Genomic DNA, 21698 nt, shown 5'->3' on the forward strand with positions numbered 1-21698 from the left:
ATGAGACTAATGCCGTGTCCCTCAGAAAAAAATAGCCGTAAGCCTGCAAAAAATCGATTGCCTAACCAACAATCTCGTCCTGTCCGATACGAAATCGATGATTCGTCCGCGAATGTCTTATTACGTAGGCATACTCCTGGGGCCGTATTCACGTAGATTATTTTCGTAAGAATTTCCTTACGAATGACCTACTTCTTAAGCAAATTTTTTTAATCACGTGAACTCCGTCGATAAAAACTTAAGAAGTGTCGACGTGAATACCAAATTATACTTAGGAAAGAAAATCAACTTACGAAGTCGACGTGAATACGGCCCCTGGTCGGCGGCGGCTGTGATTTCACTCACTGGACGCATTGGTGCAATCTACACTGACATGTATATACAGGTCTCGTGGGTTTTAGCGGTAGATTTTGCACCTATAAAATTTAGTATACTTCAGGCTACATCTTCGTCGTCTTAAGCTTTTAAGTGTTGAAGATGCGATCGACTTGCTGGGTAACAAGCCGGCCATGATCGTGTAAAATGGCTTCATCGTAGATCGATTAGTTTCTGAGATATAACTGGAAATGTAAAAGTGCAAAACCTACCGCGTTTCGCGAGACCTGTACTTACCCGGATAACTGTTTGATAGCTATATCAGTCAGACTCTACACATAATTATGTATTTTCGAGGCATATTTTTACACGCTGTATAATGGCTGGCTGCTTACAAGTTCAAAAGAGTTACTTCATATTCATCCAGAATGTACCGGATTAAAACACAAATGTGATGAAAGGCAAATGCCTATAATACAACTGCATGGAAATCAGCGACTACATGCAAAAATCCACGAGGCTGAAGGAAAATTCAAACATAAATTTTCAGTTTTCATATCATGTCTCACTATGTCAAGCAAGTGCTTATGTGAATGTCTGGAAATCTGTGTCACCCAAATTAGATATTATGCAATATGCATGATTCGGCACAAAACCGGAAAGTAATGTTTCTCTAATCTAGCCGTTTTTAAAAACGGGACTGGAAATGTTCGCTTGACTTAGTACCGCTTCAGATACAGCTCAACTTATCGTCAGCAATCAACACAGTCTCTGCTATATCTCGTAAATATCCCGCTATCAAAGCTGCTTGCAATGCGTGAGATATAACTGATCCTGACCATACAGGGAACCTACCACTCTTTTCCTGGCCTCTGACTCTTTTTTTTACTGCTCGAGATGCCGGTAAAGCAGCTTCGGTGCAAAATAAAATCCACTGGCATGCTTAAAAAGAAACCGATGACGTACATCAGCCGCACATATACACATCTCGGAACATATCATCCGGAGAACTGCGGCCTTGATGTCCCGTTCACTGGCACTATTGAAGTGCTGATCTCAGCGGCTGTTAATAATCGTCCCCCGCACCATGTCGCTGCACCTTCTGCGTCTCTCACTGCTTACATTACATCCGTGGATTTTACGTCCAACACTGCCCATATCTCTGCGGTTACTGCGTCTAACCCGCCTCCGCATTATTGCAGATCATGGCAGATCCTACATCTAACCCTCCCCGCATTTTGCAGATTCTGTGTCTAACCCGCCTCCACAATTTTGCAGACCTTACATCTAACCCTCCCCCGCATTTGGCAGATGCTGCCGTCTAACCCTCCCCCGCATTTTGCAGACCTTACATCTAACCCTCCCCCGCATTTTGCAGACCTTACATCTAACATTCCCCGCATTTTGCAGACCTTGCCGTCTAACCCTCCCCCGCATTTCGCAGGCCCTGCCGTCTAACCCTCCCCCGCATTTCGCAGACCCTGCCATCTAACCCTCCCCCGCATTTCGCAGGCCCTGCCGTCTAACCTTCCCCCGCATTTCGCAGGCCCTGCCGTTGATCCTTCCCCGTGTTTTTGGCAGACCCTGCCGTCTAACCCTCCCCCGCATTTCGCAGGCCCTGCCGTCTAACCCTCCCCCGCATTTTGCAGATCCTGCCGTTGATCCTCCGCCTGTGTTTGCAGATCCTGCGTGACCTTCACCGGCACATGACCGACGCGGAGCGGCGCCACTTCCTGGGCACGGCTGACTCCGAGTATGAGGTCATCTTCATCAACGACCGAGGCCCGCGCGGCGGCATTCACAAGAGGGACGTCAGCGGTCAGCAAGAGGAAGAGGACCTCGTCTTTGAGGCCTTCGGAAGGTGAGTCGGATTACTGGTGAAATAATTCGTTTAGAAAGTGTCGAAAGAAGAACATTTTTAAAGATACAACCTTTTGAATGCTTTCGTTCAGACAAGGAGGTCGAGTTTGCCTACCTTCTCTCCGACTGCCTCAAAACTTACTTAAGCTAAATAATTGCAGATTTCGATTTCAATCTGAGAAATGCAGTAAATCCGCACGTAGTACCCGAACAATATAATTAACATTGGATTAAGCTTGTGACCGAGATTACTAATGTTTAATTAAAATTTCCTCGTAAAATATTCATGTCAAGCTAAACAGATAATGTTTCTCTTAAAACCAAACACACAGTATCCTTCCTGAGCATATTCAGCGTGTAGCACCGATTTAACCCTAGAACGCCTAGGGGGGGGGTTGTATCAACCCCCCCCCTGAGGTTTTTCGGAAATAGTGCAAAAACGGCGGCGCGCAGCGCCGCCAAATTTTGGGTACCTTATGGGGCAACCTTTGCGCATCTTTTGCCGAAAAAAAATTGATCGGGTCATGTCAGGTCACGGAGTTATGACGTCATAAGAGGTACAGCCTCCGGCCGGATTTTCACAAACTGAGTGCCAACGCCCGAGGTTTCCTGCCGGTGGTACGGACATCGGTTGATGGATCGTGATGAAACTTCCCATGCATGTTGGGGCAAGTATTGGCTATCATATGGCATAAGAAATTTGACCGGGTCAGGTCAGGTCACGGAGCTATGACGTCACAAGAGGAACAGCGTCCGGTACTATTTTTGAAAAGCGCCCGAACCACTATTTTGCTAATTCTTGTCACCTCAATGGGAATATGCAGCAATATTAGCTTCTACAGGGAGCAAATGGACCTCCCATCTCCAAAAATACAATCAGATTTCAAAAATTTAAATTTTGATTTTTCGAATTTCTGCCGCCGACTGTGACCTTGCCGACTTCCGGCGCTCCCAACGCGCCATTTTTAGAGCTAGGGAAACGAAATACATACCAAACGATAGAGAATTGATCAAGGAACACGATAGTGAAGGTTTCAAGTCGATATCTCCCACCGTTTTGCCGCAATCGCCGCCGAAAGTTGAAAAAAGTCTATTTTTCCGAAAATTTGACCTTTGACCGGTCAAAAGTAGGTCAAATGTTGACCTAGGACCAAAAAATATACCACCAATCGCGAGATCTCGTTGAGAGCAATCCGTTGGTCTTTTCCGCTAAGCTCTACGACCTTCCGTTTCGAAACGCCAGGGGGGGGGTCGTAACAACCCCCCCCCTGGTCGTTCGTGTTATGAGAAATGGCCTGGTCGTGCGAGGGTTAATCATGCAGTCAGCAGTTGCAAAACGTTATCTCCAAGGAAAATGAGCCATTGTTTCCTGCCCAAATCTGAGAGCAAATATTCCTGGACCCTGTCCATGCGTGGGATGCTGAGTGCTAGAGGAAAATGGGGTTGGGTAAATGGGAGGGAGCATATCACTCTCTGCCTCTTCTCTGTAGTACGCCATTGCGCTAGGCGTTAGGCCATTGAACTAGGGCATTGAAAAAATGTTGTTAAAGTTCCGGCAATTTACTATGCATTATACAATGAAAGTGCAGTTAAAAACAGCACCATCTGCGTTCCAGTGAGCATTTGTTATCTTCCTTCAGACGGCCAGTGGTCAGCGTGTGGTGCTGTCTCCGCCACCGGCGACCTCACGGATCGTAATCCCCCTGCAGCGCGTTTACTAGGTAACGGTGCCGAGACTGACGAGTCACCGTGGGCCTACACTGACCGAAGGGACACAGCCTCGGCCCGGTGTGGTATTGCACATGGGCAGACACTGATTGTCAGCGGTCTCAATGAAATTCGGAGCAGGTCTGAGTGAGATGGCAACGAAGTCACCAAAGGAGAACCGTTATTAGGGTCCCTTTATGATGGCACCAACGAATTGTTCCACGAAAGGTTCTGTGCCTCTTTTTGCTGTGCGCTTATAATAAGTTCCATAAGTTTCATTAAATTATTTGAAAGTGCTGTGAAGTGAATATCAGTACAAGTCCCCCGGAGTTCTGACCTTCCCCAACGCCATCCGCCGTGACTGGGGGCGGGTAAAGCGGCGCCGATCGGCAGCGGTGCTCCTTATATGTGAGACATGGAAATCACCGAGTACGGCGGCACAGTATGCCACTCAGGCGGCCGCGCGGGATCCCGCAGCGGCCGTGCGGTGCAGTGGTGGGCTACCGTTAGCACGTGTCCGGTGGAGTACCGGAGCGTACGGGGCGTGAAGGGGTCGCGTGCTGAGTGTGTGTGTGTGTGTGGGGGGGGGGAGGAGTAAGAGTGGGAAGGACACACTACAACACCGCCTTTATGGAGCCATATCGAGGCTTTTTTAATACACAATGGCATTGTGGCACATCGTCATGGTGTATATTTTTGACACAAAAGTGATATCGCAGTAGATGCTTCTACTTGGTTTGCCGCATATGCAGTTGTATTTCGTGATTCGATTTCGAAGTGACCCCAGAATCGTTGTAAAAATACCATACACTGAACTTTACAAAGACGTGACTGAGACGATTGATTGAAGCCCGGCATCAACCATTGGCCTCACTCAATACTCATTGACAAAACATTAAGAAAAATAGGTTGTTACGGAGCGAGCGAAGCGAGCGGAGTCTTTCCTTAGATTAACGGAAATTTCTGAGTATGAGCGGCCGGCCGGCCGGCTGTGCGGACGCTTTTGCGAGGCTTATATCTCAGCAACCACTTGACCGATTTACATGCGGTAATTTTTGTAGGGTAGCTTCATTCCTTCTACCAAGTATTGGACTATTCCCGATGTATGTGGGTGAACCCTTATGCACGTGCCACGTGCAAAACGAAGAGGTGTCAGTTTTGTAATTGTTGCAATATATCGGTAACTACTTGGCCGATTGAGCTGAAATTTGGCATGTAGGTAGGCACCCACTAGGCACTGCATATCCAATATCCATGTGCCAGAGTTGGGGTGCTGCTGCACGTGCGCACGTGGAGGGGTCGTTTCCAGATCTCGAGAACGGTTCGACCGATTGCGCTCAAATTTGGTACACAGTTAGGGACCGGTTAGTAGGGTGCCGTGCAAAAGTCAGTCGGGACCCATTTTGCACGTGCGCACGTGCAGGGTGCCGCTTCCAGATCTCTAGAACGGCTGGGCCGATTGTGCTCAAATTTGGCACATCGCTAGAGACCGGTTAGTAGGGTGCCGTGCACAAGTCAGTTGGAGGTATCCCCTCGCAAGTTCGCACTTGCAAGGCCCATGCCCTCGCTCGCTCCGTTAGTCGCCCCAAAAGGCGTTATACTGGTTTTTATCCTTTTTTAGGACATCTTCATTTTACCTTTGCTTTCTCTTATTTTGTCTTCTGCTCAACGTGTTACAGTCCTTTTTCAGAAAGCCACTGAATCCTCGTTAATAATCCTAACGATACTGTGCATCACTATTTTTGGCACCTGATGTTGCAATCATCAGTTATGTATATCCCGCTAGAATAAAGGTGTTGGACGACACGATGCACACTGTCAGTGGTAACGGTACTTTTGACAGATGATCGAGCTATGGGCATTGGGCATCAGGTATAACACACAGCTGGAGGCCGCTTGCGGTCGCATTCTTCCAGAGGAGAGATCATATCGCAGGCTGAGCGGCATCGCCGTGCTTTTGGCGCAGATCAAATGTTCGACAGGTGGGGAGGGTTTAGGGAGTTTAATCCTAGAGGAGTTGGTTCATTGTAGAGTAGTGCAGCTGGCCTTTTATGTATTCACTCTGAAATGTTAAAACGAAAATCTATAAAAAAGTAATAACAAATTAAACAAAAACTGTCTTATTTTCGGAAAGTTTTAGGATGCAAAATGCATAGTTGCGATAAACTATATAATATAGTACCATGTCATTTAATTGCTGTTTTTCTTTGTTTTGTTTTGTTGGGTTAGGCCCTTTTGGTCCAATGAGACCATTTCAGAGCCGGGAGGATGATAGGATATAGGGGGAGACATTGGTCTGGGCAGGCACCCTAGTGAGTCGCCGGGGCTGAGCCCGTCCAGAGGACAGGCCACCCAGCCCCAAGACACTTACTGCACCCGGCTACGGGGTGCGCTCCCTCGGGAGCAACGGTGCCGCTCCAAGGGAGCAGCCCGCATGAGATAAAGTTGCCTGTCCAGCCCGGAGGGGGGTTGCGGCGTGGAGGAGAAGGATTTCAGTATCCTGAGGATAGCAGCACGGAACGGTGCTGTTTTTCCATCAAAATTGGGATAAAATGATAAATAAAAATACGCGCATCGAGCGAGGGCGACATTACGACTCATACACAAACGACAATGACATAGTACATAATGCACATACGAAACATATAGGACAAGACTGCAGCCATTATATCAGCGTAGGTATAGCCCTTTCTTAAAAGTCACAATCCACTACCAAGAATCCCAGACTGGGTCATGGTATGAAAAGACAAACCAACAAAAAGTTCCAAGAGAGTTTGAGGTATATAATCTGGACTCGCTGGTCAATGTGGTGTAACCCACCAAAAGTGACGTCTGCAGAGCTTGAGATTGAGGCTGGATAAGGAATAAACAAGCTTCTAAAATTAAATGATAGCAAGCGACACCTTTCGTGGTGAAGCTTTTTGAGGAGTTAGAACCCAAAGTGACACAAGCACAACACAAGACAACCGCACTAACCCACTTGATGGGCACACACCGTTTCAGGTCCTTGTTTTGTTCAAATTTTCTTCGAGTAGGCACCCATAGCGCTGTGATTCCTCCCTGCATGTCCATGAGGCTCGGAGGAGTGGCGTCCTTCGGACCTCCCGCTCCTCAGCGAGGGGCCCCGAGTGGCATTCCGCTGACTTCACCCGCCCCCTGCCCGGTTCCGTCATATACCCTGCGCCCGCAAACGTGTCGGAAGGCCGATTGACTGTATGAACGGATAAACGCCGCGGGACGGCCAGAATAGCCGTCATTCTAATGCCGCTCTTCCCAGAGTATCTGACATAAAAGGCAGCCTTACATAAGGAAGTGTCTACGGTCATATTTGTTTATGGTGGGCGCTGTTTTGCCATGCTTCGATGCGAAGCTTCAATATTTTTATGCATCAAATTGATAAGCTAAATATCGAGATCCATTTATAGAATGTAATGGTGGGTATCAAATGTTTTCAAATTGTTTTTACGCATGTCCATGCATCCGGCCATATCTCACCACGCCACCTCTTCCCAGGCCGTACAGTCTGCGGCTGGAGCCGAACCGTCACCTGCTTACCCAGGCCAGCACCGTGGTCACCCGGCTGGGCGGCAACTCCAGCCGGCAGCTGGACGTCGGAGCGGGCAGCTGCCACTTTCTGCACGCGGGCACCGAACTGACGGCGGCCGTCAGCCGCTGCCGAGACGGACAGCTGGTCAGTCAGGGCTGTGGGTGCTTATTCGTTCATTTTATTTTGTTTTTCACATCGGTATGTTTATTGTTGAAAGTGCATCGCAGTCCCATTTCCCTTCATGCACTCAAATCCGTTTGCTTTTATTGGCAGTTCTTTATAGAACGTTCTGATGAGTTGGCTTAGAAGACGGCTAGCTAATAATGAAAAGTAATGTTATTTCACATCATCCTGCTCACGATCTTGTTACGTTTATTAGAGAATGCACGTCTGTACATCATCGCAATGTACTACCTCACGAGCGCGTCTGCAGCAACTGTTTGCGTAAGTGCAGCCGGCTCCAGTTCGTTGCACAAGGCGCACGAGCGGGCCCCGCCGTAACGCCGCGAAGATTGGCTATAGCTAATACCTGGGTAGTACCACGTGCGCTCTGAGTGGGGCCTTCTGCAACACGAGGTCGTAATTCGTCACAAATGCCATCGCTGGGACGCTCGGTTACTTTCTCGTGCTGGTATTTCAAGCGCCATTGGGTGTGTTTTCATCTGATGGCGGCCAGGTCCTGTTATGCCGCTGGATAATGCCTGATATAAATGGGGCATTCCACGATAGATCGTACCACTTTTTTCAATTTGACACCCTCATCTCTCGGAATTTGACGAGAATTGGTCTCAGAGGTAATCAGGGGCTCTGAATCCACCTGTAACAATTTCAGGCTTATCAGATAAGTATTTTTTGAGTTATGGTGTATAACATTTTTTGGATCTTGCTTTGCAGCGCTAAGTTTGGCGGGCTGTAACTCTAAGACGGATTATTCAAATGCCAAATGTTATATTACATTGAACTTGCAATGAAACAGAGATTAATATGTATTTTTGAAATTTCGAAAAATACGCTATTTTTGATATATGACATATCGAGTTTTCTTTCATTTGTATTTTTTGGACTTTGGGACCAAATTTTTTTTAATTTTTATTTCTTTAAAAAAATATTCGGCTCATTGTTAAGAAGTATGCGAAAAATTAGGAAGGTGTTCTTTCTATAAATGTATTTATTTTACGTCACGATAACGGTTTCGAATAGTGATTTCGGGAGGGGAGCTTACAAATGGCGTGGTAAAGCTGCCTAGTGACATCACGGGTTACTGAAATTTCAATTCAAGTCTGAGTCATCTGAAAAAAGTGAAAAGAGGGTTCATTCAACCCTCTTTCCTATAAGCGCGAGGGTGAAAAAGGCTGTTTGGTTCTGACATTGTTTTGGACGCCAATGACCATAGCTGTCCGAGATGAAAGTTACAGGACGCATACATGGTGTCCTCCAGAGGTCTCACAACTTGTATATCTGGGAATTTTTCAAGGTTACATGAGATCAGGTCGGTCACGTGACATCACTGTTATAAATCAATGGGGAAATACAAAAACTGTTATTTTGGCGCCGAGAATGATCTAAAACTATCCCACGTACATGGTATCGCGATTTCATGCACTCCTTGCAAAGTCCAATGCTTTATTTTTGCATTGTTAACCTTGCGTGACGTCATTTATGAAGTCACTAGGGTCGTACGAGTTTTTCGTCAATAACTCCCGATCAAATAGAGCTAGAGAGTCGGGAAAGCCACCGATGGACTCGGGAAGACCTTCCGAATCGAATGATATGCCATATGATACCCTTTGCCCAGCTTCGTGACCTGAGGGGCTCTGACCTGACCTTGACCCGAGGTCAACTACTTAAGTTGACTTCACCCTAGCAAAAAGTATACCATTCGATGCACCTGAGCTAGGCGAACACAATGATGCCAAAATCGTGGCTCTGCGGCCATTTTTTGCGAAGTTATTTACTAAAAACCGAACCCGTAACTTCAGTCACGTGACCTGACCTCAGACGCTACCGGTTGACCTGAGACCTTAAAATCGGGTACCAATCGCTGCGACTTGTAACGGCACACACGCCCGCTTTTTCCGCGAGGCTCTAGCTCTATTATGTAGAAGCGAAACGGCGTGCTGGGGTCGTATCAACCCCTCCGAAACCCATTTTGTTTGCGGGAAAATGAGGAACTTATAGAAAGAACACCTTTCTAATTTTTTGCATGTCGATTTGCAATGACATGAAGATTATTTTGAAAAAATAAAAATGTGAAAAATTTTGGTCCCAAAAGTCATTAGAGGCAAATGAAAAAAGATTAAGGTTTTTGCTCAACAATGAAATTTTTTCTTTGGAATTTTTAAATGGTAATATTAATTTTTGATTAACCGCAAGCTTAGTGTTGTTTACTTTTTGTTGGTTGCTTAACCCGTTCTTGAGTTATAGGCCATCAAACTCACCGTTACATACCGAAGTTAAAAAAATGTAATGCAATATAACTCAAAAAGTTTTGATCTGAGAAGTCTAATATTTTGCCAGGCGTCTTTGGGGCCTATGATTACCCCTAGGACCGATTTTCATTAAAATCTGAGAGATGAGGGTGACGGGCCTGGTACGATCTATCGTGGAATGCCCCAAATCTGATGATGAGGTGAAAAGGTGCTCTTATTACTGTGTTTAACTTTGAGAGCCTTTGAAAGACACGATGAAAGTACGAGGTAAATATCGGCCTATTAATGACTCTCATACCGCGAAATCGTATTACCCAAGGCATGCCCAATGTTTGTCTTCCTTGATAAGAGACAAAAAATAATTGATTTTATCGTTTGATAAATATATTCATACCATTTAAGTTTTGCTCTTAAACATTTTGATGACAATAGAAATAAAAACAGAATTAGTTCTTACCTATCTCAAAATTATAGAGTTGGGCCTCAATAATGCACCATTCAATAAGAAGCTAAGATAACCGTACACACAGGTGCGTAAATCTTTGAATGACTCAATGCACCGAATGATTTTGCGCTGCATATGAGGAATGTATAGAACGAATCGGGACCATGGTATGGCAGGATGCATTAAATACATTGGGCTGGGACCAAGTCAAACGGACTGGAGCGCCCCGTGGGACAGGTCACCCAGCCGCTCAAACGGTCACCCCGGCGGCTATGTCCCCACTGAGTCCGTCTTTATCACGCCAGCTGCTTCACGCCTGCTGGAAGGTGGAAGGGAGTGACCGCTACCACACAAAAGGAATGAGTGGCCAATGATGATGATCGACTCCTGAAGATGGAAATGGCAAATGCACCCAGCATAAGAAAACAGTTATGCAATGAAATATCCATCTGCCATTAAGCACTGTCAAACAGATTATCCTAACATCACTTTTGTGCCTTTGCTCGCAGAGGTAAACACCATTTAGGGCCAGTCACCACCGGCATTTTAAGCCTGGTGACCTTCACGGCATTCAACAAATCTAGCCGGCGATTTAAAGTTTGACCTTGAAATGGAGGAGCCACAAATAAACGGTATGAGCAGCGATGTGTACCGGGCCGCCGTCAAGATGATTGAGTGGCCATAACGATCGCGAGGCTCTCCGCTAGACAAGGCTGCCCCTTGTACCTGAAAGGATTATAACAGGACCTCGGCTGCACACTTCAAATTGCACGAGTGCTGGATTGTTCGCGTTGAAAGTTGTTTGTATGCAATACAAAGCTCGCTATTGCACGATAAACATCCACGCTTTGTGAGACTTTTCATAAAACCAGCATTCACGTTGTACAAAACAACGGATGCACAGAAACCGATCACGGGTTAATAGCAGGTTTAAGGGAACTGTGGAAGAAAACGTTTATACTGAACATGCTCGTCATCAAAGTTATAAGCGTCACTTCATTCGCATAAAAATTATTCCAAATCTATCATCTGACCACAGAAAACTGTAGCTTCAGAACTTAGCACGGTACGCTGCTTTCGCTATTTGATGATTTCATGATGCAAAGTCATCCTCATGCCGCTTGCTGGCAGCTGGAATATCCCATACCTTCATCACATAACTGAGGATCTTTTCTCCCCCTGATTCAACAGATGATGCAGCGTGTAAAAGGTACCAGAGGGGTGGCAGCTACTGACGTCTCGACATAAGGCACTTATTGCTCTATAACCGACAAAACTGAATGCATGATCATTGATCATGCATCATCTTGTTCTATGAGGTCATAATTTATTCCACGCTATTTTCGCCATTTATTCCACGCTATTTATTCGGTAAAATTTCGACTTCGATAAAATTCAAAGTTTTTTTAGGGTCCTGACGCAAAGTAAGCATAGGTAGGTAAGTACATGTAGACGGTTTTCTCTAGCGACTCATGACAAAACATGACACTAGAAGAATCTATGCTCATACAATAGTCGCCTACCATAGGTATTCATTTCACACCTGGGTCGAGGGCCAAGTGTTCTCCAAGCCGCCTGGCACCTGTGCCGAATATTTATTGTAAATTGATGCTAGCCTTCCCCTACAGACCTGTAGTGTTTACCCTCCCCTGCAGACCTCCCTGCCGAGTGCCGTGCTACTCCTATCTGACCGTGGCCGTGTTCCAGCGCGGATTTGTCTCAGACGGTGAGATGCTGCTCGACATCGCACCTCTCACACCGCGGCTCAAGGAGCTGGTGCACACCCACAGCAAGAGGTCCACCACCTCTGTCGGCTTCCCCCACCTGGCCCGCCGCGCCAAGGCCACAGAGATCGACTCCTTCGTCCACAGCATCAACATCCAGAACGACTTCGTCTTCCCACGTACGTATATGAACGGGCGATGCGTAAATGAAACGTGTAGGTACTGGGTAGTGTGCAAATGCGTTTCATTACTAAGATTTGTTATGTTTCTTTCATAATAACTTTTATGTCAAATGATATCTTATGATTTTTGGGCACATATACTTTTTCCAATAAAAGAAGATCCTGAAGTTGGACTATAATGTTTATTTTTTTTAGATAAGAAACCTATGCAGTTACCTGAGCGAACATCATCAATTTACCACATTTGTTGACATCATACACATGTGGAAACCATGTGTACAATGCCTATGTCACATTTTTTTCTCGAGAAACATATATTGCACCGTTATCAACAAAGCACAACCTGCGCAGAAAAATTACTTTCACTGGCTAGTTAATGGTCGTCTTCTACAAACTTCTCCGCCGACCTTCTCCTCTTCCCGGATCTGCTAGTCTGGCCATGTATTTGGAGACCTCTAAAAATGCACCTGCCACCCACTGGACATGACGGGAATCGAGCATCCCTCACACTCATCATACGTCAACCAGCCCCGTGCTTAGACGTCCAGACGTCGAGACAGAAACATCTTACGGCACATTTTTCTCGAGTCTGAAGCGGCTCGCGGTGTCTACCATGTGTCAGGCTGCCGGGTTGGCAAGTCGTGAGTTTCACGCCGCGCCGCGCGGGGGGCCAGTCGAGCCCCGTGGCCTAGCTGTCAGACCGGCCGAGAGTTTGGTTAGCGCGCTGTCCGGGAGTGGCCCAGCCCGGCCGGTAGCCGCACAGACAGACAGGAAATTCATGATGCCGATCGCAGCCGGCAGATCGTGTAACTGTTCTTTCCCACTGGGCTGGGCCACACCGAGCTTTGCGCCGCGCGAGTCGCGATCATGGAATTCAAAGAACTCCGAACTGGGTGCTTTAAATTCAACAAACATAAGGGATTTAGTTATGCTACACAAGAATGGGTTTGCAATAATGACGTCCATGCACTTATACGTGAAATAGTTGGAGGCAGAAGAATTCCCGTGTCGCAATTACCATTGGCTGAGATGATGGAAAATGTAACGGAAACGACACGGCTGGCATCCCAATGAGACACTCTGACCAGCTGCACCGCACTCGTGGACGGCATACCTTCATGAACGCTTCTGACCTCATTTCAGACGAGATAAACACCGACGACTTTGATGACGACGATGATATCGTTACGCTAGAAGACGGCACGAGGGTATTGCAAACGGTAAGTCTTCTGAGATAGTTGGTTGGTTCCATCGGTTAACATCCCTGCCCGTTCGTCGACCCAGGGGCTAGAGAATTAGAGTCTCAAAATATGTTCAGGCCAGCTGCCGCATGCGACATCAGCCTCCTGATAAAGTGGGTCCCGGTCGGGTATTTGGGCTGGAAAAAACCTGAGCGGTTAGTTGAGCTCGTAGGTTATGGAATTGCCTGTATGGCTTAGTAGAATATTTGTTTTAACTTCAAAGTAATACAAAATATCCTAATGACAGTGAGAATTATCGTAAACTGCCGATTTCGTTTCGATTTGGCATAAATCTGTTCAATCGGCGTTCGACCTCTGCACATCTAGCCGTGCCTCACTATTGCTAGCTCCTAACCATCGACTGTCCACCCCGTCTGCCGCTGTTCGGTTATTAGAGCTCTTATCCCCATCCGTCGCGTCCACCACCATTGCTCAGCTCCTCACCCCCCACCGTCCGTCAGGCGGCGGCGGCCCTGGAGGAGGACCGCCTGCCCACCCGAGACGGGCGCAGAATGATCGAACTCGGCCTCTACGTCGACAAGGCCGCCAGAGAAACGTTCCTGCCCTTCTTTGATAACGACATGAACGCCTTCGTCGACTTCATCCTGGGCTTCATAAATCAGGTGAGTGACCCGGATGACTGGAGCGGGCAAATAAGAGGTTCTGCAAGTTGTCAAGGAATGTGGGGTAGGATCAAACGATTCTGCAGATATGATGGGCTTATCCCCGGTCAACTTTGATCTACTATTCGATAGTTGCGTAAAATGAGATAAACGGTTGCAAGACATTAGTAGGAACGTAGCTGTTACATTTTTGTTTACAGTACCAGACTTGGGTATGCCATCACGTTCACGCACTTTGCTACATTTGCATATTCTTTATCTCCTGTCTTAGACCTTCCCAGCTAAAAATGAAAGGAGTGCAATTTACAAAGGAAGCTTGCCCGGCTGCTTGTATCACCCAAAGTACAAATGTTGTGAAGTAGAATGTTTCTTCTGATCAATCTCGAGTAGCTCTTTTACGTCCGACACTAATCCTGTTGGACAAGAGATTAATGCGTCAGGCTGGGTACACCCGATCCCTGGCCTAGAAGCGGCAACCGACCGTTAGGTACAACATGCTGTCATCGTGGTCATTGACACCCACGTCCCACACTGTCAATATATAGCCAGTCTTTCAAGAATTCACAACCTAATGCATAAGTACCGTAGTAGCTCCATGATTCATAGGGTCATAGCTGATACCAAAAAATTCACCCATTCAAGCTTCTACAAGGAGGTTATTGTTTTATTATCCATGAATTTTTCGAAGGAGCGAGACGAACCACGCTACCTTACAACGATCAACAAAAGAAAATAACTCCGGACTTCGGTACTTTGAGGCATCATACGCGCATCGATTCCTTCCTATATAATTTCTTACGATAGCAGACACCTTTGCAGCGTGTCCCACGGCATCCCACGCTCCGTTTCAGATTCAGGCGCTGTACTACTTACCCAGCCTGGGCACCAAGGTGGACATCAGCATCAACTACCTGGAGATAATGGAGACGCAGCAGATCAGCCACTACGACGGGGAGCGGGCGCAGCTGCTCACCTCTTTCTGTCGCTATAACGCCGGCAGGAACAAGAAGGCGCCCGGCAAAAACACCTGGGACATGGGACTGTACCTCTCCGGGTAGGTGATAGTTAAGGACTATCCTATCCGGGTAGGTGACTAAGAGGGGTTCAACCTCTCCGGGTAGGTAGGTAGTAATTAGAGACCCTACCTCTGCAGGTAGGTGGCAAATGGGGACTCTCCTCGCCGGGTAGGTGATAGTTGGGGACTCTACCTCTCCGGGTAGGTGGAAATTAGGGAGGCTATACCTCTCCGGGTATATCATACGCCTAGGTGACCCGGTCTAGGCAAAAGTCTAGGCTATCAGTTTTACTTTACTCAAAAGCTACGGTCTGCATTTATACGGGAAATGGTTTTGGTAGCCTTTTGGAAAACCTTTTTCGGTCTGGCAATTGCTAAGGGCTCTTGCAGTTGCAACAGATGTTTGTACTTTTTGGCCGAGAAAAATGTAAGCATATAATTATTTAAATGAATGGATGTAAGTACGAGCCCTCATATTTGTGCAGCATGCAAGCTTATATAAAAAGCCACAGCCTTCGTTACTATCAGGTACTTCGTATGTGATTACAGACGGCTTATTTCCGTGTCTCCTTCAGATAGAGGATCACGTGCTCGTCATTTCCTTAGGCTGGCATACCACGGTTGTCCAGTGGGGGATACATTCACTAGCAACTGCGCTCCTCAGACGATAAAGAGTGTTCAGCATCCACGATGTAAGCTGCTTAGCAGAATATATCACTTACCAGACGAGAGAAAACGTTTACGAGCATCGAAACTGGCCGCATGCAAATAAAGTGTCTCATCAATTCAGATTACAATTAAGCATTCCTGGACATCGAATTGCGTTTGCCTAGTGATCAGTAGCCGTATTGAAGCATTGTCCTTATCATGATTATTCATTTCAAGGGCTTGCAGGACTGCAAAATACTGCAGCGCATATTTACAGAACAAAAAACCTTTTTTATTTCGTTCCGACATATTGCATCCAAGACTGCAGGATGCATGGAGGAAAATCTTACCAAGCCATGCAACCAAACGTTTACTCTGATGGATGGATGGAGGATCACCGCCTGTGAATGGGACGAAAACTGATTTCCTAGCTGGGACCTCATATCTCATGACTAGACTGACCCTGGTAAATCAGCGCCGTAGGACGGTGATTGCAAATCGGCCCGCTTAGCTGGGTGTGTGGGATTGGTGACGGTGTCCGTTTTCCTCGTCTGAGAGTGACATTCCAACGCTGCTGTCACCGGTCCGGGTGGCAGACTGGGTCGAGCGGCTGTGGACACTGGACAGTCCAGTCCAGTCCACTACGGGTGGCAGACAGGGTCGAGCTGCTGACAGCACTAGCCAGGTCTGGGTAGCAGACGGAGGCAGGTGGCTGTAGACAGGACAGTCCGGGTAACAGGATCGATTTACCTGCACCGCTCATCTCAAATATGATTTATGGAGAATCGTGTTTTTCTAATGAAATCGTGTAACATGTCCGTACACTCACTAGTCACTACACATAGCTGACATTGAGCCTGCAGAGGTCTCCGCGATAAGACAGATATCCACCTGATCCTCCAGAAGACAATAAATTATGACTAATGTGGAAAAAATGATAAGTATCGATAAAATTTATCATGAACATAATTTTTTTTTGCATTGATAAAAGGCTACGCACAGAATACATTTTATTTGGAAGTTTGGCTTTAAAGCTGATGATACGCAATGAACTAGTGTTTACTGCCTTTACGCGCTGTATAAAAAGTAGAAATAGTTTACAGTACCTAATTGAAGAAAGGAGACATTATATCAGTACCGTAAGGTGGGGCTATTTGAGACAGTGGGGCTTAGAGTGTATCGATTTGAGGGTTTTTATTCCAGATTGAGAGGAAACTGTCAGATAAAGTGGCGCTATATATTTGTGAGTAAGAAAAACACAAAATCAGTGTCCTGCAGTCAGTTTTGTCTGGTCCGCGCCCACTTCTTTGAGACCATCTCGCCGTAACACGGGCTGTTATGGGAAAACCTACTAGCGCCATCTAGAATTGTAGATGGCGCTAGCGTCGGCACGGCGTTTTAACACAATTTGTGGTGCCTGATGCTGATTTTACTCAGTCAATAGCGTTTGTTTTTCTTTATTTCCCATACTAATGTGTTTCAGACGTCCAGTTTTACAACTTTAAATGACAGCTAGAGGTTCCTTTGGCATACTTCATAGTAAAAAATAACAAAACATGCAAGGAGTGTGGACTCTTAGCTACACATGAACCAGTTAGAGTGTATCGATAACCGAGAGTTGCAAGGAAACTGGCATATGTTTTGGCGCAAGGACATAAAAATAATATCTAGGCGCAACATTTTCCTCAAAACTCAAAATTAACTGACCCGGAACGGTTTTTGTAAACCCCTTTCCAACCGCTGCGGTCGTAGGATGAAGCTTTAGTTCACCCTTTTGACGCTAGATGGCAGTGATTCAAGACTGTCTCTAACTTAATTTCAGACACTTGTAAGCGTAAAAAAGCAATTGGGACTAAATTATGCACATTTTCTTACACCACTGGGTTTGGTATATTGCTGTTTTTTCCATTGCAAGTGTTTTTAAACGCATAGCTTTCCACACATAAACACACATTACACAAAATACATTACATGCATAGCGCCCTGAGCCCTGAAACAGGAACAAATGAGTAGTAGATAAGGCAACTATTTGCAACTGGGCTCATGACGCCTCGTACTTTTATGACTACATATAACCGGTATTATTGTGTTATCAGCGACCAACTGTCACGGTAGACACTGGTCAGGTGGTCAGTAACTGGTAACCGGTCAGCCACTTTGTCATACGTCCTCTTTATTCTCACGACTAACTTATTATCATCCTTGCTTGCACTTCTCCGTGTTCCGGACTAACGGTAACGGTCCGCCTAGCAGACAACCGGTGGAAGTCAGCTTCGGAGTGACCATTTCAACGAATGTGTGCTCTGTCCCGTTGCGAGTTGCCATCAAAACAATATGTCCCGGCGCTGATATGCCGTCCCAGCGCTATAGCGCACTAGTCGTAAGTGGTTGACTGAACTTTACATTGCCCCTTTCATACATTGTCCCCCTTTCGTGTTTTATCATCCCAGCATAGCATGACTCTCGGAGCATTGCAGCCATTATGGTGTCTTTTACCTGAGACGCTGCGGCACACAGCCGGTGCCCGATGGTCGACTTATTATGATATTGCTCTCTCCCCTCTTATTCATTCATTCATCATACAACGGCCCTAAAATGTTCTCGAATAGACTGAGTGGCTCTAGCCAAGCATAACAAAACAAAGCCACTTAGCAGTCTCCGAATGTCTGCTGTTAAAATTAGTAGGTGCGTAGGTGCAACCCAAACCGACGAGTGGCCGCGTCAAGCGGTCCCTCAGTGCCCCAAAGGTGGTCACTGTCGGGGACTCGGGGTAGAACTTATCACAACTCAGCATATCATACCGGGCTGCCGTGAGCTCCTCTCTTGCCGCACGGCGAAGTGACGGTGAATATCGTGCTCTGGTAGTATTACATATAGCTCGCGTCCCAAACAAACAGTTACTGCCGGCGAAGGCCCCAACCATTCACCGCACTATGGTGCAGGTCCGGTGACTTTCCCGCCACCCGTGTCGCCGCGACCAACGGCGGCGACAGTGCCGTCACCGATCCCCTCGAGACCCGGCGTGCGGCCAGCGAGTGATGCCCTGCGCTGCGGATGTCCCCGCTGATCATCTTCATACCAATCCTCATCCGCATACCGCCCATACCCTCAATGCTAATCGAGTTTTCACGTCAGCCACTAGGAAGGAAGATAAAAAACGAAGAGTGACTCTCCCCCCCCCCCACATGCTGCTGCTTCGGTCATATCGTGCTCTAGCTGAGTCCGCACAATACATTGACAACGGCACCAGAAGTAACCGGGCCTGCCAACAACAGGTGTCATGCACGTGAGGCCTCAGATGCATGGCGACTCTCGCGAGTCTCGCGACCCGCCTCAAGCCTGCTTGATGTTGTCGGCATCAGTAAACCGGCACAGCTGCAGCGAGTGGGCGTAACGCGCTGTCATTATGGCGGTCCCCATGATATTACCCGTGTCATGGTTGATTGTCGAATGGGGAATGTGCATACTGGCAGTAAATACGTGCTGCGACGTTCACTGGGGAGGGTCGACTCTGCCTCATTCAGTGAGACCTTACGACACACTGACTGGTCTCCTGTGTGGTTCAGTTACGGCCCTGAGCGCAAGTGGTACGAGTTTAAGCGCATCTTCCTAGCTGCACTAGATAGAATAGCACCGCTCCGGCGCTCTCGGTTGCGAACGAACCGGGGGCCGCCCACGTCGGCTGGCACTGCGCGCCTGCTGAAACAGCGCCGCGCCGCACTAGATGGAGGAGACCGCGACTTGTACCGAGAGATTAACAGACAGTGCCGTGCCGCTGTCCGCAAAGATTCTCGCGAGTATTACCAGCGCGAGATCGACAAAGGTAGTCGCGCTAGCCTGTGGCGCATCTTAACGCCTGTCATTGGAAGGAAGAAAACTCCGACCGAACCACCCAACATGACGCCTGATGCCCTAAACAGATATTATGTCACAGTAGGACCAACCACCGCTGCCAGCGTTCCTGCTGCACCTGAACCAGTACATACGCGGCTGCCACGTGTGACGACCGCCTCGTTTAGGGTTCGACCAGTCGATCTCGACACCTTGATTGCAACTCTGCTCTCCATGAAACCGTCTGCCACAACCACAGATGATGGAATTAGCATTGTCATGCTGCAGAAATATTTCACGGGTTTCAGCGAAGTCCTACTAGATGTTGTCAATTCATGCCTGCACACCGCCCAGTTTCCTACGTCATGGAAACACGCTCATGTTATCCCGATTCCTAAAGTGAAAGCCCCCAAGACTCCTTCTGACACCCGCCCGATCTCTATCCTGCCCGCTATATCGAAATTGGTCGAAAAACTCGTACAAAGGCAACTGGTTGAGTACCTAGAGATCCATCACTTATTGTCAGAGCAACAACACGGTTACCGTAGACACCATTCGACAGAGACAGCTCTCAGTGTCATTACAGACAGGGTATTAAGGGCCATGGATCACGGAGAAGTATCGGTTCTCACCCTCCTAGATCAGTCGAAATGCTTCGACATTGTACCTCACCAGATTCTTTTGGACAAAATGAACACATACGGGATTGATACAGAATGGTTTCAGAACTACCTAGAGGGGCACACGCAGCAGGTTGTGATACGTCGCACTGACGGCGCAGTTCTCACATCGGCGTCCAAACCAAACAGACTTGGAGTCTATCAGGGCGGTTCACTAAGCTGTTTGCTCTACACGCTTTTCTCAAACGACCTGGGCCTGCATGTGCCGGATGATGTTACCATTGTACAATACGCCGATGACGTGCAGATTTTGACGAGTGGCAAGAAGCAGGACATGGACGTGTTAAAGGCTCGCATGGAACAATCTCTTGGAACACTATACCACTGGTTTTGTCAACATAGGATGAAAATTAACGAGGCGAAAACACAAATGATAGTGATAGGAACTCCTGCAATGCTAAGAGGAATGGAGTCTTTCGTGTTGGAATTCAACGGAGCTCAGATCCAGGCGACAAGTGTTGTAAAAAATCTAGGTGTCACATTTGATTCGCATTTAAAATTCACTGAACACATTGGCTCGGTGGCAAAAAGATGCACGGGCATGTTGATGGCACTGAATCACGCGAAACACGCAATACCTAAGAGCGTACTGCCTTGTCTAGTGCAGGCTCTCGTCATTTCTGTCGTGCGCTACTGTATGTCTGTGTATGGTACGTGTAACGGCACGCAGCTCCACCGGATTCAGAAGCTTCTAAACTTCTGTGCTCGTGTGGTCAGCGGAAGGACAAGGCGAGAACATGTCTCGGATGTATTTCAACGCTTAGGGTGGATGGATGCCAAGCAGCTTGTCATGTACCACACTGCCTGTACTGTTCAGTCGACGATTACCACTGGACAACCAGAGGCTCTGCTCAGCACCATCGGGCGTCCATCAAACATGCACCATGACCATGCCACCAGAAATGCTGGTCGAATAACGTTACCACGTATCCGTACAGAAACCGGTAAACGTCGCCTGTGTTACCGCGGTGTGACTATCATCAATGAACTGGGGCTCGATCCCGGTATCACAAATTTTAAAAGACACCTAAAAAGTGTGATCATGTCTCAACCGCCTTGAAACGCTCGTTTTACGCGTCATTGTCTGGATGTCTATATGATAGTCTGTATATGAATGCATGTGATGTGCTTGTCCCTGCTATATCCCTTGTCAATTGACGTGCAATGGTGAAAAGCCACCGTGCTGTGGACTTATTGCTAATAAACGAATCTGAATCTGAATCTGAATCTGAATCTGAATCTGAATCTGAATCTGAGTGAGACCAGCCAGGCACCGATATGTGACGTGCTCTTTCAGCATCTCTGTGCATCGGCTTATCATCCCAGTCCGCAATACCTACTCCTCCCCATACATATTTGTACCCGAACAGGCGCGTCTATGTGGAATAGGCACACTACGAAACTGAGCTGCCGCATGCGAGAGACGGCTACAGTCAGCCAGGACTCGTGAG

At 47.2% G+C, this 21698-nt stretch overlaps 1 protein-coding gene across 1 annotated transcript in view; it reads left to right on the plus strand.

Moving 5' to 3' along the window:
• Window positions 1-21698, plus strand: part of LOC122382317 (A disintegrin and metalloproteinase with thrombospondin motifs adt-2-like) — a gene marked incomplete at its 3' end in the record, with an annotated part of 46407 nt that overhangs the window by 5584 nt on the left and 19125 nt on the right. Inside the window, exons 2-7 of the mRNA XM_043367493.1 lie at window positions 1998-2176; window positions 7396-7573; window positions 12011-12206; window positions 13353-13429; window positions 13912-14073; window positions 14925-15127. Coding sequence (XP_043223428.1) covers window positions 1998-2176; window positions 7396-7573; window positions 12011-12206; window positions 13353-13429; window positions 13912-14073; window positions 14925-15127 — 995 coding nt within the window. The remainder of the gene's footprint in view (window positions 1-1997; window positions 2177-7395; window positions 7574-12010; window positions 12207-13352; window positions 13430-13911; window positions 14074-14924; window positions 15128-21698) is intronic.

The sequence above is a fragment of the Amphibalanus amphitrite genome, unplaced genomic scaffold (assembly GCF_019059575.1).
Source record: "Amphibalanus amphitrite isolate SeventyFive unplaced genomic scaffold, NRLGWU_Aamphi_draft 000137F_arrow, whole genome shotgun sequence".
Taxonomy (NCBI): Eukaryota; Metazoa; Arthropoda; class Thecostraca; order Balanomorpha; family Balanidae; genus Amphibalanus; species Amphibalanus amphitrite.